General features: G+C 50.0%; 1 protein-coding gene across 2 annotated transcripts in view; it reads left to right on the plus strand.

Annotated features, from left to right (window-relative positions):
* STIMATE (STIM activating enhancer) overlaps window positions 1-14,879 on the plus strand; it is a 52,359-nt gene that overhangs the window by 28,704 nt on the left and 8,776 nt on the right. For both annotated transcript variants that reach the window (XM_072720822.1, XM_072720823.1), the window contains exons 2-4: window positions 6,112-6,160; window positions 7,958-8,053; window positions 11,368-11,489. In XM_072720822.1, coding sequence (XP_072576923.1) covers window positions 6,112-6,160; window positions 7,958-8,053; window positions 11,368-11,489 — 267 coding nt within the window. The remainder of the gene's footprint in view (window positions 1-6,111; window positions 6,161-7,957; window positions 8,054-11,367; window positions 11,490-14,879) is intronic.

Consider the following 14,879-nt stretch of genomic DNA (forward strand, 5'->3'; position numbering starts at 1 on the left):
CTCTTCAGGGGTTCTCTGGCTTGTGGCTGCAAGGCTCCAGTCTCTGCCTCTATCTTTACAAAGCCTTTTCCTTCACGTGTGCCTTCTACTCTCTCAGAGGACACTTGTAATTAGATTTAGGCCCGCCTCATTAATCCAGGATGATCTGGTCTCAAGTTCTTTAACTTAATCACACCTGCAAAGATCCTTTTTCCAGGTAAGGTCACATCCGCAGGGATTGGGGAGGGGGGCGTGGCAAGATTTGGATGTATCTTTTCAGAGGCCACCGTTCAACCCACCACCACAATTGCAAAGCCAGACTTTTGGGGAAAGCTCACCTATATGCTGCTTACAGTAGACCTATCTTAAATATAATGTTGAAAAAAAGGGATTAAAAAGGAAATACTGTCCAAACACCAAGCAAAAGAATGTACTCTGAATTTTATATACTCTCCATATGTTCATCTCTTCCCAAAAATGTATTTTAATTCAAAAATGCATAAGATTAGGAAAGAAGGGGAGCAGTGTTTTAGGCAAGTGAAATGATGTGTAGAGTAATGGATGGAGAGTTCCCTGAGCACAAGGACCAGGCTGTTTTGATGGATGCTGGGTCCCCAGCATAGCTAGTGCTCATTGTAACTGAAAGGAAGTGCAAGTGAGTTGCTGGGGCAGTTGGGGAGCCAGGGGCAGTCTCCTTAGCATAGGAAAGCAGTCATGAGGCCTGGACTAGTTTGGTGGTAGAAATGGGGAAAGGGACACATTTAGAAGACAAGTTGTAGGGTTGGCAGGGGAGATTGACAGTTAAGTGTGGGAGGAAAGTAAGGAGTCCCAGAAGGGATGACACTTCCCTTCTATGAAGCAGTGGTGAGGCCAGGCAGGATTGGGGGGCGAGGAGTGAGTGGGGAGGAGGCTGGAGAGCCCTAGCATAGAAGCTAGGAAGAAGGAGAGCCTGTGCAGGGAGGACAGAACCTTGGGGAGGCAGAAGAGAAACACAGAGGAGCACAAGGAGTCAGCCCAGGGAGGACAGCAGGGTTGGGGAATCCTGGGACCCTCCTAGCATTTGGGCCCCATGGAGAAGTCAGGTTGCAGATGACAGAGACCTAGAGACCAAGACAGGGTGTCTTAGTGCCGGACCTAAGGAGAGTAGACACTGAGAGGAGGAATGGGAAGGCAGGGACCGCTGAGTGCAGGTCACTTTCCTGAACACATGTTCTGTGCCAGCCCCTGCCACCTGTTCTCATTTAATCCTGATGCCAACCTGGCAGCGCCCTTTTCTTTTCTATCTTCTCTCTCTCTCTCTCTCTCTTTTTACACAAAGTCAAATGGCTAGATAGTAGCAAAGACAGGACTCAAAAGCTGTAACTGTCTGGTTCATGGCCACTGCTCCTTTTTAGGGGTGACAGGACCCTATGCCTCTCTTCAGGACACAAGCATAAATAACACCTGCTTAGGAGCCCACCACGGCCTGGAGATGGCCAAGCACAGTGTCATTGAAGGAATGGAATGGGGCCCGTGTGCCAGGTGTCAGGGACCGCTGAGTACTGCACACCCCTGCAGCCCCTCCCCTGTCCCCACCCTCCATCCTTCACTCTGCTGTTTCCTTTACCTCCTAGGGGTTCTTTCAGGCCGTCAGCATGGGATTCTGGGTCTGTTGTCCTGCCTTCAGAGACCTGACCTACACTTGAGTTGAGCCCTCTGCCCCAGCCTCCTGCCTCAGGCTATGTGGTGGATATGTTAGAAAGGATTGCATCTTGCTTTGGCCTCTGCCTCCATCTGAGTTCTCTGCATCCTGCAGAAACACCATTAATTGAGCAAAGATCAGCTGTCTTAGTGCTGTGCCTGAGCCACTCTGCATGAGCCTTTTTGTTCATGGCTTCCAGGGAGCAGCTGCCAGGTTCCTGCACGGAACAGACTTGTTTCCATGGGACTGGGTGCCTGGCTCACCATCCATGAGGGACTCAGGAGCAGCTCCTTGTTTCTTGTACACAGATGTCTCGTGTCTTCCAGTTTACCACACCCCTCCCCCAGCCACCATCACCAAAACAAAACTAGAAATGAGCAGAACTGTGTCATTCCCCACCTCTGGAGTCATCCTGGATGCACAGCCATATCCACCTTGTTAGCAAATCCTGTGAGCTCACCGCTGAAGGTACAGCCAGGGTCCCACCTCTAATTGCTCACCCTCTCCTGCCGCCACCTGGGCTGGGCACCCACTCTCCCAGGGTTTTTGCCGTGGCCTTATCTGCCTCCCTGCTTCTACTGTGGTGTCCTCAGGACACTGAGCACAACTACTGTGGGCCACAGTCCTCCTGCCCCATGGCTGCCCCCAGTTTACCCTGGCCATGAGGCTGAGGAGATCTGACCTCATGCCCACACTCCTGCTGCTCAAAGGCCCAGCCCCTCCACCTGAGGGCTCTTCTACCGACCCCTGTGACTCTCCCCTCCCTTTCCGTGGGTCTTGGCTCTCCTTCAGACCTCTCTCCTTTCCCGCTTTAGTGTCACAGTCGCCGTCTTCACACTCTCCACATATTTTCTTCCCTTTCCCCACCCCGAGAATGCAAGGAAGGCAAAAGGATTTTGTCTGTTTTGTCCCCGGAACAGGGCCTGTCACACCACAGGCCCTTTAGTACAGTGCAACTGCGTAGGTGAATGAAGTTTCCTGAGTTTTCCTGCCTTGTTAGATAGATCTGGAGGAGCTTTTTAAATGTTTCTTCTGCCTTTAATTAAAAAATAAAAAGATTTTAGACACTGAAATATTCTAGGGAGAGGGGCTGGCAGATGGAGAGGAAGAAGGCAGAAGTCACACTCCTCCATTTAGGAGAATCTGAATGCATTCTGAATCTTCTCTTAGGTGCTCCTGTGTGAAGCCAGGCCCCAAGCATGGACCAGCATGTGCACACATTCTTCTCCCTTCTTTTCCCAGAGCCCCCATGACCCACATGGTGTCCCCCATGTTCCACTTTGCTATATTAGCACAGGTCTCTGACACAGGTTGTCTTTTGTTCATTAATTGTTTGAAATAAAAGCAATGTGAATATAGAAGAATGTTTTAAACCATTCAGAATGATACAGAAGTTCTACTCCCTTGAACCATAATTCCTTTCATCAGAAGCAGCCCTTGTTAATAATAGTTACGTATCCTTCTAGGGGAAAAAATGCATGCATAACACCAACATAAATACATATCCTTAAAAAATGAACATGAACTGGGGCACTCAGTTAAGCATCTGCTTTTGGCTCGGGTCATGATCCCAAGGGTCCTGGAATTGAGCCCCACATCAGGCTCCCTGATCAGTTGGTAGCCTGCTTCTCCCTCTATAACTCCCCCTGCTTGTGCACTCATTGTCTCTCAGTCTCTCTCTCTCTCTCTCTGTGTCAAATAAATAAATAAAATCTTTTAAAAAAATGGATATGAACAGAATCATGGGAGACACATTATTTTGCAATTGATGAATATAATTTGGAAACCTTTCCGCATGAACCCATGCAGATTACCTTGTTTCCAGTGACAGCTTAATGCTGCATCATACCGTGATGTGAATCCCCAATCCCCCATTGACAGACATTGGTTTCTTTGTGGGTTTTTGTTAGGACAACATTACAGTGAAGAGCCATGTACGTGTTAGCACATGTTGCAGTAATGCCTGTAGAACACCTACATGGCAGTGCATTGCAAGTTAAAGGGGCCTGGGCACTGAAAATTTTGATTGATATTGCCAGATGGGTCCATCTATTGTACTAGTTGTACTAGTGCATGCTTTTACAGTATGTTTTCCTCCCAACTTTTTATTTTGAAAAAAATATTAAACCTACAGAAAAGTCTTAAGTAGCAATTTAACGAATGAATACTCAAATATCCCCTCATCTAGGCTCTCTGATTATCATATTGCCACACACATTAGTTTGCTAGGGCTGCCATAAAATACCACAGGTTGAGTGGCTCGAACACCAGAAATTTCTTTTCTCCCAGGTCTGGAGACTGGAAGTCCCAGGTGAAGGTATGGGCAGGGCTGGATTCTTCCAATTCCTTTGTCCCTTGGCTTGTGGATGCCGCCTTCTCCCTGGGTCCTCATATGGTTGCCCCTCAGTCTGTGTGGCTCCTAATCTCTTCTAAGGACACCAGTCGTGTTGGATTAGAACCCACCCATATGACCTCATTTTACCTTAATGACCTCTCTTAAGACTTGTCTTCAACTGCAGCCACATTCTGAGGTATTGGGGGTCAGGGCCTCAACAAGTAAGTTGGGGTGTCAACACGATTTGGCCTACACCACCACATTTGCTTTTCTTTATATGTCTTATATTAATACAAATAACAGGTTTATTTTATAGTAGCTGATGTTACATTTATTGCTTCCAATGTATTATAATTATGCCATTTATCATGTGGTTACTTTATATGATTTATAGCAGGTAATTTTTTTCCCTAAACCAATTGCCAGTGAATTACAGTCATTCTGGTACTGCAGCATGTGTTTGCTTAGAATGAGGGCATTCTCCTCGGGAGGTGTTTATTTTATACTGATGGGGACAGATTCCCCTAAGGCAGAAGCACAAATGAGCATGACGTGGCTCTGGTTCTAACTGGGAGCTTTCCCTCCAGATGGTTGTCCTGGCCCACTTTCATGTGCATCTCCTTCGCGAGTACCCCGTGAGACTAGCATACTTGTGGGGAGGAGGCCCCCTGCCTTTGGGAACCATTTGGGTGAGCAGAACCTCTTGGCCCCACCTCCAGATCCTTTGACGTTGTTGATATATTGGCTGTGTGATGTATCAACAGAATGACAGAGCTCCTTACAGTTAGTTCCTCCTGCTTTTTTAATCTATCCCAAATGTGTCTCTGAACACAAGACCTGTTGTTTCTGTGTATAGACAGTCCTTGCTTTGCAAACTGCAGGCTGCTTGTATTCATTTAGAGAAGTAGGGTCGATTGATTTGGGCACCAAGTTCTCCCTCCCTGTCTACCCCTCCTCCTCCTGCACCCTCATTGGCAGCTCGGGGCTTCGCCAGAAGTTGGTTCTCACTTGCCGCCCACGTGACAAGGAGTCCTCCGTTGGATTTGCACTGGTGTGTCTTTTCCTTGGTACTTCTGTGAGGAGCAGCATCACGCATGCAGCACTTTCAAGGCTGGTGTTAGTGGCTAGACTCATGGAGACAGTCTGTCTGAAGTTGTGTCTGCAGACCCGAGGTGAAGGTGTCTGGGTGGCCCTCTGTCATCTGAGGTCAGCCTGTTGCTGAATGAGCACCCCACACCCCCCAGCTATTCTGTAGCGGTGTGCACCCCTGCCTGGTGCTGGGGCTCAGCCAGTGTGTTCTCCAGCCCCAGAAACCCACCATCTACCCAATTCAGAGCCATTTTTCTAAAACACAATTCCAGCCATGTCTTTGACTCTGCTTAGCCCTCTGCCCTGGCTTTTCCTTCCCCACAGAATTCATTCCAGACTCCTTAGCCTGGCATTTAAGACCCTCCATCATATGGCTCCAGCTCAGTTTGTCTGCTGTGTTATGTCCCTGTACCTCTGAGCTTGTGGTGTGTGCTCTGTCCCCTCCCACCAATGAAGCCTTTCCTGAGCAATGCTTTTCTAGGCAGACGGGGGTGGTTCTCCTTCCCTTGTGCCCTCACTCTACCTCAGACAGACCTGTCTTTTGGCACTTGCCTCACTGGATGGTTACATGCCTGCTCTCCTGCTGGACAGCTGCATTTGTCTTTGTTTTCTCAGTGCCTGCTTGGGGTGGGCACCAAGTGAATACTTGGCGGGGCGGATGGGTGGCCAAATGGATCTCTCGTTGGGTGTAGAACATATCCTGAAACTAGAAGTAGCTGCATTCCACTTTGTGGGCTCCAGGTGCTCTCTGAGAGAACCTTGTCGCAAAGGAGACAAAAATACACTCTTCCACATGCTATGAGGAGCCGTTCTTCCTAAGTGTCCAGTTCTGAAGAGGCTGTACTGGTCATCAGCAGGGCAGGACCTCTGTGACTTTCACAGCTTATTGTATTTTGTCACACGTTGAAAGAGCAAGTACCTTAACTTACAGGGTCAAACCCCAAGTGTACTACTGATAATGCCACTTGTATGCGTTTTGCTTTGGTGTCACTCTGGCAAGCTACTCAATGTGTGTATTTTCTTTCAGTCAAGCGCTTCAGAGAACCAAAGCATGAGAGACGGCCGTGGAGGATATGGTGCGTATTGAAATATTAACACCCTTCTAGAATGCTGTTGACTTTGGAGTTTGCAATAGGGGGGTGGGGAGCAGGGGGTGCAGTGTGACCGATTCTGCATGACAAAGTGCTGGACTCCCTTAGTTGAATTAATCATCAGGAACTACGTCAAATATGAAAGACTTCTGTTCCTCCAGATAACGTTGAGCTCTGCCTTTATCCTGTCATCACACAGCTGCCCAATTTTAGAAAACAGGAGGTTGGACAGAAACAGTGTGTGCTGCAAGCTCCTTTAATTATGTGTCCTTGTTGTTAGATTTCAAGAAATCCTTGGGTTCTGTAGTCCGTATGTGTAAGCAAAACATTATCTCAATGTGGAGATTAGTCACATATACCATATCAATACTCCTCCCCCTGGAACCAGTCTTTCTGGTCCCAGGATGACCCCTTCAGTGGCAGTTTTTCCTTCATAAAAGGGTGCTAGAACCTCAGACACCACCTTGAAAGACAAAACTCCAGGAAAAAGGAGACAGCCAGCTGTTCAGGACATCATGTCCACAAGGAGCTGACTCTCCTGGGCTGTCTTAGGCTTGCAGATCTGCTAACAAAACAGCCACTTCCCTTCCAGAGAAGACCAGATAAATCAGTGTGTTGAAGGCGCCTTTCCAGCATTTGGAGCACATGCTCGATTGACCTTCAGTGTGTTATTTGTGAATTTGGTCTTTCTTATTTTCATTTTCCCCAATCAGTTTCTCTTGAGTCTGGATATCTCACTTGGGCCAGGGGACCCGGGGAACATCTGGAATTGGGGTGTTCCAGATGGGGCACACGTTGCCCTCTGGGGACTTCTACTTTGCCATTATTTTAGGAAATGATTTTCAAGCTTCAGTTCCAGGGTTGATCTGGATAATCTCTAGGGTCTCTTCAGTCCTGAGACTCTGTGGCTGATGCCCCATGCCTGTGTACCCCTTCTTCATCCCCTTTAGTGCCCCAGCCCAACCCTGGATGCCCAGGCTGGGAGGCTGAGAGAGACTTCCCTCAGCCACAGAGCACCAGCGGTCTCCAGGTATTCATAGCAGAGGAGAAACTAAAGGCAGCTGTAGACAGGACAGCGGGGTGTCCCCAGAATTAACATGCTTGTTTTTGTTCTTTATTGAAACTCCTGCTGTCTAGCCCAAGGGTTGGCAGACTACCACCCATGGGCCCAGTGTGGCCCACTGTCCATTTTCACCACTGATGTGTCACAGGACTGGCAGGGCGTGTGGCCACTTTCATACTACACTGACAGGATGAGCAGTGGCTGCAGAGCCTAAGATACCTACTCTCTGGCCCTTTACCAAAGCAATTTGCCCACCTCGATCTAGCCCAGCACTTGAGTGGCTGCAGCCAGAAATCTCTAGGGCTTTAGCACAGTGCTGGATCTGTGTGTCTTGTTAGGCTTGAACCACGTTTAGCTCTGAGGGACGTGGAACTGGGGCTCTTTAAAATAGAGGCGCCTTGGACTTCATCGCAAAGCCGTGATCCAGCATTTCATTTTGAAGTGACAAAAAATGAAAAAGTAAACGCACCTAATTTAAATATGTGTTCTAAATCAGTGGCGTCTTAGGGATTTCAGATGCAGTGTGTTATCAAAGGTTTCGAAAGGTAGCTGAGGTGCCAAGCCTGAGTTAGTACTGACGCCGAAAGAGGTGACTAGGAATGGGAAGGTTGAGATCTCTCCCCAGTGGCTTTCTTCCTGTTTCAGACTTCTCATTTTCCCCAAATTGGATATAACCCTCCTGTCAGTGTGATAACAAGTGCTAATCCTCTTTTGTACAGGTTTTTAGATACTTCCAAACAAGCCATAGGAATGCTGTTCATCCACTTTGCAAATGTGTACCTAGCAGATCTTACTGAAGAGGACCCTTGCTCACTGTAAGTGGCCAATACTGGAGGACAGACATCACCCACCCCTCCACTGAAACGTAGACTGACCTCGCTTTCTTCTGTCAGTCACGTTCCCTCTGGCTCTGTGCTCCCCTAAGAGACCATCCTCTGTGTGCTGCCCATGGGCTCAAATACACAGCTGTCAGTGCGCCTTTAAGGCTTTGCTGGCTGACAGTCGCCCTGCGCACTGGCTTTCTGCTCATGCGAGCTCTGGCCCTGGGTGTTCTAGTGCCCTTATGCCTCCTAGCAGGGAGCAGCCCCTGGCAGGGCACCGTAGTGCCGTGAAGGAGTGTCCCTGCTAGAACGGGAGACATGGGGGTTTTTCTGTGGTGCCAGCCACCCCAGGTCACAGCCATAGTTGGCCACCATTGACCTCTTTGACCTTCAAACTGGGTTCTGGCTCATCACTGCAGTGCGCCTTCCACACAGCCCCTCACAGTCTGACTGAAAACCCCCAAGTGGTGCCTCTCTCAGCAGATTTAGTGGGAAAGGAAACTCACCTGCCTTCTGGCTCCATCTCCTACCCTCCTGGCTCAGACATGTTGCTCCAGTCATACTGTGCTGGTGGCCTTCAACCCCACCAGCTGCCCTCTGCCTGGAACCCCACCCTCACACCCCTGTCCAGTCCTGATCTGCCCTGTCTTTAAGAGAGTGGGGCAGAAGGCTGATGAGTCCCTTGCCAAGAGGCTTCGTGTATATTTAAGATCATTTGGACTGGAAGGTTCTTTGAAGCTTCCTTTTTTTGGTGACTGTATAGATATAGTCCAGGCCTGGATTTCAGAAGGAAGTTATAAAGTCTCCCTGCTCAGGGTCTTTCTCTAAGACCTAGATAGGTTGTGATCTGTTTGGATGTTTGGGTGTAGTCCCAAAGTAGGGAACTAAAGAGGTGATCCTCCTGTAGGGGGGATGGTTAGGAGAGATCGTTGTCCTTCCAACTCTCGAGCCCCCCAGCAGGCTGGAGTCATCCTCTGGTGAATCGTCTTGATACTGTTGATCAGGATAGACTAAGAGGCAGCGGCTGGCGCCGAAGGCACTAACCTAACTCCTGACAGCCACACTAACCTAACTCCTCGGCCACATGGCTCTCCCCTGCAGCACCTCCATTGCCTGTCTACAAAAAGAAGATGAAACAGCTCTAAGGTCACTGACAAACTGAATCACAGCCAGGATGGAGAAGGGGCTATTGACAGATCTTGAGTGCTCAGCCTGGATGAGAAAAGGCCCTAGGTGGAGCTTGGTATGGTGAAGACACTTGACTGAGAGGCCAGACTCAGCCCACTTTGCTCCCCTGTCCTGTGTGCCCCACCAGATCCCCAGGATGCCTGTGAAAGTTTCAGAAGTTGATGATATAAGCACCACTGGAAACCCTAGGGTCACTTCTCTGGGAGTTAACGGTTCAGTTGGAGATGTTGTTAAAAGTTAGGAAAGGTGTAAGAGCCCCAGCACTGGGTAGAAGAGCAGGTGGTGCTGGGGGAGTAGAGGTGGCCCCAGCCCTGAGGAAGAGTGAGTAGGCCCTGGGATCTGTCCCAGGTCCTGCCATTCTTGTCTGCCCTGTGACTTTTTACAGGTGGAGGACAGGCTGGGCTGGGCTGGCCTGGAGGCATCCTGGGAATCTGCAGACCAGGAAGGGAAATCAGCTTCAGCTCAGGAGAGCAGAAATTTAGAGAGGGGGATGAGCTGCCCCCTTTGGCTGCTGGGGTCCCGTGGGCTGGGTGCTCTGCTCCTTGTTCCATCTGGACAGCTTTGGGAGGGATTTAAGTTTTTATGACGTCCAGGGTTCTGTGACTCTGAGGGGTAATGATTCAAACACATTTGTATAGTACCTATTATGTGGCAAGTGTTGTTCACATGTATTATTTGATTCTGATAACAGCCCTATCATTTAGATACTTTGGTGATCCTCATTTTACAGCTTGGGGAACTGAGGCAGAGAGAGGGCGTAACTTAAATTCACACATCTCAATAGTGTTGGAGCTGGGGCCTAAAGCTGGCCAGCCCACCAGTCTCATCTATTTTGGGTAGAGCCTATAGAACTTTCTGTCTTTAGTCCCAGGGTCTGGCGCACAGTAGGCGTAAATATTTGGTGAGGAAATGAATGAACTGATGTGTGTTTATATCAGGTGTTCTTGTTACTTTCAGGGTGCGCCTCAGATGTGAGAACCACTTGAAACCAATTAGATATGAGAGTCTGAGAGCAGCTTAGCCCAGGGCCAGCTGTGAGCCTGGCGAAACTGCCTCGGAAGCAGTTTCTATGCCTTGGTCTCTGGTCTGAGAGTGACCCCTTGTGATGTTAAAGAGGAAGGGCAGGCGGGGGAAACCACTGTCCGTCCAGCTGGTTCTCACCATTCCAGAGCAGGGGCTTGCTCCCTCCAGTGACTGTGTTGCTGTGCATGTTGCCAAAGCCTCTGTCTTTGGCTGGGGGCTCTGAGTCTGCATGAAGTGTCTTAAGGCTCAGCAACTGGAAGGCATCACAGTTGGTCTTTGGCATCTGGAACTACTCGAGCTTTCTGAGCCACCTGGCATCCGGAAGGCTGGTATCTGACCCAGTGACTGCCTGTCTCCTGCTTTGTCTGGAGAACTGGTGCTTATGGTCAAGATGCCCAGCAAGTTCTGGGGACAGGGCCCTTGAGGGAGGGCCTTTCCTTGGTGAGGCAAGAGGTGTGTGTCAGACTCATGGAAATAGGCCTTACAAGAACATGTGATCAAGGTGGGGCATGCTCTACTGACACTTCTCTCCTTCCATCATCCTGCCTTTTCCATGGGAGTAAAGCTCTCTCCAGAAATACTCACACTTGCCTCCAGGGCAGGCTCTGAAACACAAGGATGAGCAAGGGCCACAAGGCCCTTCCCTCTTTGGTCTAAGAAACCTCAGAAGCTGTGTCCTGAACTACCTGGAGCAGCACTTCCTTGGGGCTGTGGGTGTGAACAGCGTCATGGAGCAGATTTCTCTTAATGAACTAAGATCTGTTTCCATATTGACTTTTTGGCTGTTTCCAGGTGTTCTGTCTTCTGTCAAGGCTTCATTTGGTAGGACCCTTTGAGATCTTTATGCCTTGTCTGCTCCTCCCTTAAGTTCTTTGACCCCGATGAGTGTCAGCACGCTAACATGGGGAGGCCTTGCTGGGGCTCCTGGGAGTGAGCCCTGCAGGCTCTTGCACAGCCCCCCCCCCCCCCCAGAACAGGCCCAAGTGCTAGGTCATCAGGCTTGAAGTTGGCCCTGGTAAGCACACAGGGCTGGGCTTAGGGGCCCTTGCTCCCTGGAGGGTGCTTCCTGACGGTACTGTTGTGTCCTCTTCTCTCAGGTACCTCATCAACTTCCTCCTGGACGCCACCGTGGGCATGCTGCTCATCTACGTGGGTGTGCGTGCTGTCAGTGTCTTGGTGGAGTGGCAGCAGTGGGAGTCCCTGCGCTTTGGCGAATATGGTAATATAGCATGGACATTGGATGGGGCTGTGGAGGGGCCTTCCAAGGGCTCTGCTCCTTGCCCCATTCAGTTCTCCAGGCCTATGAATTTGAAGGTTCAGAAGCTGGTGGCTGTCTCCTCTGTGTAGTGGTGGAGCTGGTTCTGGGGCCTGAAAACCATCCCCCTGCTGGTGTCAGAATGCCACACATCTGAAGTATGTAGGTGTACATTTCACTGCCATTTGATGGCAGGAGCCAAGAGACCCTAGACGCAGAGAGGGGCACAGCATTTGCCTCTGCCAGCAGAGGGCACTGAGGGCCCCACCTACAGGCTGTTAAGGCACCTCACTCTGCCAAGCTTCTCCCCAAGCTCCCACGACCTGCCCAACTCGTTAGAGAAATGGAGATGGCTCTCAGTTTGGGAGATGCTCAGTAGGAAGGTTGCCCTCTTTCTGCTGCGTGTCTCTGCGCTTGTCTTGTCATTGGGCCATCTCGCTACAGGGGGTGCAAGTCAAGACTGGAGGGTCCATCCCCCCACTCCGGGGCTCTTTACTGTCTCCTGACTAGAGGCTGGCCTCACCAGCATTGGGCACATACAGTCACCAGGAATACCATGTCCATCCTCACTCGCAGAGATATGCCTTAAAACAGGTGTCCTGTGGGTGTTGGCTCATCTTTGACCCACCCCCCTCTCTTCAGACCCCTGGGACAACAGCCTAATTAGGAAGCTTCCCTCACACTCTCAGAGCCGCAAGTGCATTTCCCCCTTTACTTTGTACTCCCAGAGAAGCGGCTGGCTGTAGCCTCCACAGGGCTGTGGTGGGAGTGCCTTCTTTAGGCCTTGCCATGCCCTGGGGTAAGGGGCAACGGCAGGTCTCTCCCACCTTCACACCTGGCCCCTGCTGTCTGGGAGCAGGAGCTCCTGGTCTCAGTGGGAACAACATCAGTGGGGTCTCGGCCACGGAAGGACACACAGGATAGGAGGGAGGGAATTCTAGGTCTGCACCTCCTTTCCTGGTCACACCTTCACAGAGTTCATGCCTCTGGGTCAAAGGGCTGCTCACCCCAAATGATTTAAGACTCACAAGACACTAATGTAGAAAGGGAGCTGATCAGTGGAGCTGGCTATGAGTGCCTTGGGTATTTCTAGAAATCTTAAGTAACTGTCTCCTTTGAAGGGAGATGAACTCAGGGGAGGGCTTTTCTTAGTCTTGTTATTTGATGCCTGATGAGTCACAGACTTAAGATAGTGTCTGACACACAGTGTGTGCTCATGTGGCTCGAGGGGAGGCTTCTGAGAAACCCCGAGTCATGAGCCGTCAGCTTGGAGGACACATGTGGACCACAGCGGTGTCATCCTCACTTACAAGCTAGGTACCCAGAGGGGTTAAGTGACACTAGAAGCCAGTGCACAGCTGAGGGTGGGAGTGGGCATGGCCTTATCTGCTTCCACCTCTAAGACCAGTGCTTCTCATGCTTGCTATTGAGGTCTGTCCTGGAAGGCAGTGCTCTCGACTCAGCTATAGTGACTGGTGCTACGGGAGATCCACCCACAGCCAGTTTCCTGGCAGCCAGAGGGAGGGCACATCTGGTCCTGGAGCACCACCCATTCCCACCATACTGGGTCTGCATCCCCAAGAGTACATTAGGAGGAAAAGGCAGTGGTAGTTTGAGCCTCTTGCTTCTGTGCCACCCTCATCTTCCCACCACTGCATTTAGGAACCATAGTCTTCAAACCAGGGTGTCTCCGGATGTCCATGCTGAGTCCTCCCTTACCGGGCTAAGGAAAAACAGCGCACTGATTTCTGTTTCTATCTGTGTTCTTCTTTCCTGTCGCTGCTATAACAAATTTCCACAAAATTAGTGGCTTCAAACAACAGGTTTCTTACCGTATAGCTGCATAGTTCTGATATCCCACATGGATCTCACTGGCTAAAATCAAGGTATCGGCAGGACTGGCTCCTTCTGGAGACTCTCTTTCCTAGACATCATGTAGATGTCTCTGTGGGGGCCATTATTCTACCTACCACACCTGTTAACTGGCCTGTCTTCTTGAGGCAATATTTCCATGTAGGGCCCCGTAGCTCTCTTCTCAGCTAAGTAAAGAAGAAGGGCTTGTTTTCTAGGTGCTTCCTTTGTCCTTAGAGGAGAGGGTGAATTTGCCAACAAGCCCATGGGACTTGGGGAATAAGCCACACAGCTCCTGTGTGAGGGGTGAGACATCTCCAGGTGATAGGTGTGCTTGCAGTCTGGTGACCAGAAAGCTTTTCACTACTCAGAAGCCCAGAAAGTAGGGTCTGTGTCCCATAGGCACCAGTGGTCTCCAGACTTTGCTCCCTTCCTGAAGCCTTGGGAGACAGACATGTACCATCTGTCATCCCCCATCCCTGCAATTTCCCCTGAGAAAGCTATTCAACACAAACAAAACCCCCATCTACCTAAGGTGGTGAAATGTGGTAAGGAGCAGGACACGTTGGGAATGCCTATGATGATGAGACAGTGGGAAGGTCTGAAAGGTTCTCCAGTGAGACAGACCTGAAAAGCAAAGCAACTGACACATTCACCCCGCAGGGGCTGCCAGTGGTCTGGATGCAGCAGAGGGAGCTAGTGTGGGAGCACATTTACAAAGGACTTTTCTTCTTTTTTTTCACCATGTTTTTTACCTTATTAAAGCACATAAATGAAAGAGGACGCAGCTGAGCTGAGGCGCTGATACTCAGCCATGCGCTGGGCAGCACAGGGGGTGCGGACAGCCTGTCCCCCTTCATCGGTCATTTTCAAACCTAAGGACCGATGGAGCAAACACTTGGAGCAGACAGGTTTTCTTTTGACATGCAGTGTGGACCCTTGGTCTGTTGCCTTGAAACACGCCAGTCCCCAGAGATTTTCCTACTAATACATTCTGTTTGTCTCCAATCTTAATGATTTTTAACAAATACTTTAATCTGTTATTTTTGAGAACTTTTCTCAGTAAGGTCACGTAGTGAACTGAAAGGATTCCAGCACTCCCTTAAAAATCTGGCTAAGAGAGATAGTGCTTCGAAGTGGTTTTTTTGGCTCAGATGTGTCCAATCCGAGAAGTGAAAGTAGACAGGACAAGCTTAGAAGAAGCCCTGATGGCTTTCTGCATGCTTTCTGCACCCTTCTCCCGAGGTTTTCCAGAAAAGGGAATGGCCTGGTGGTGTGTCCATTACAGCTGCATGAAGGCATTCACTTGTGCTTCCACTGCGTAGAGTTGGCAGGCTCTGGCTGGGCTGGGGCCTCCTCTGACACCCATGTCTGGGCAGGGATGGCTACAGAAACCGTAGCATCAGAGCCCTCTCTCTGGGCCAAGTTCTCTTCTCACAGCCTAGATTGGGGCCTTTACCTCCCCTGAAATGCTGCCCTTCACCCTCTTTCCTGCCAGCAATG

The sequence above is a fragment of the Vulpes vulpes genome, chromosome 9, assembly GCF_048418805.1.
Source record: "Vulpes vulpes isolate BD-2025 chromosome 9, VulVul3, whole genome shotgun sequence".
Classification (NCBI taxonomy): Eukaryota; Metazoa; Chordata; class Mammalia; order Carnivora; family Canidae; genus Vulpes; species Vulpes vulpes.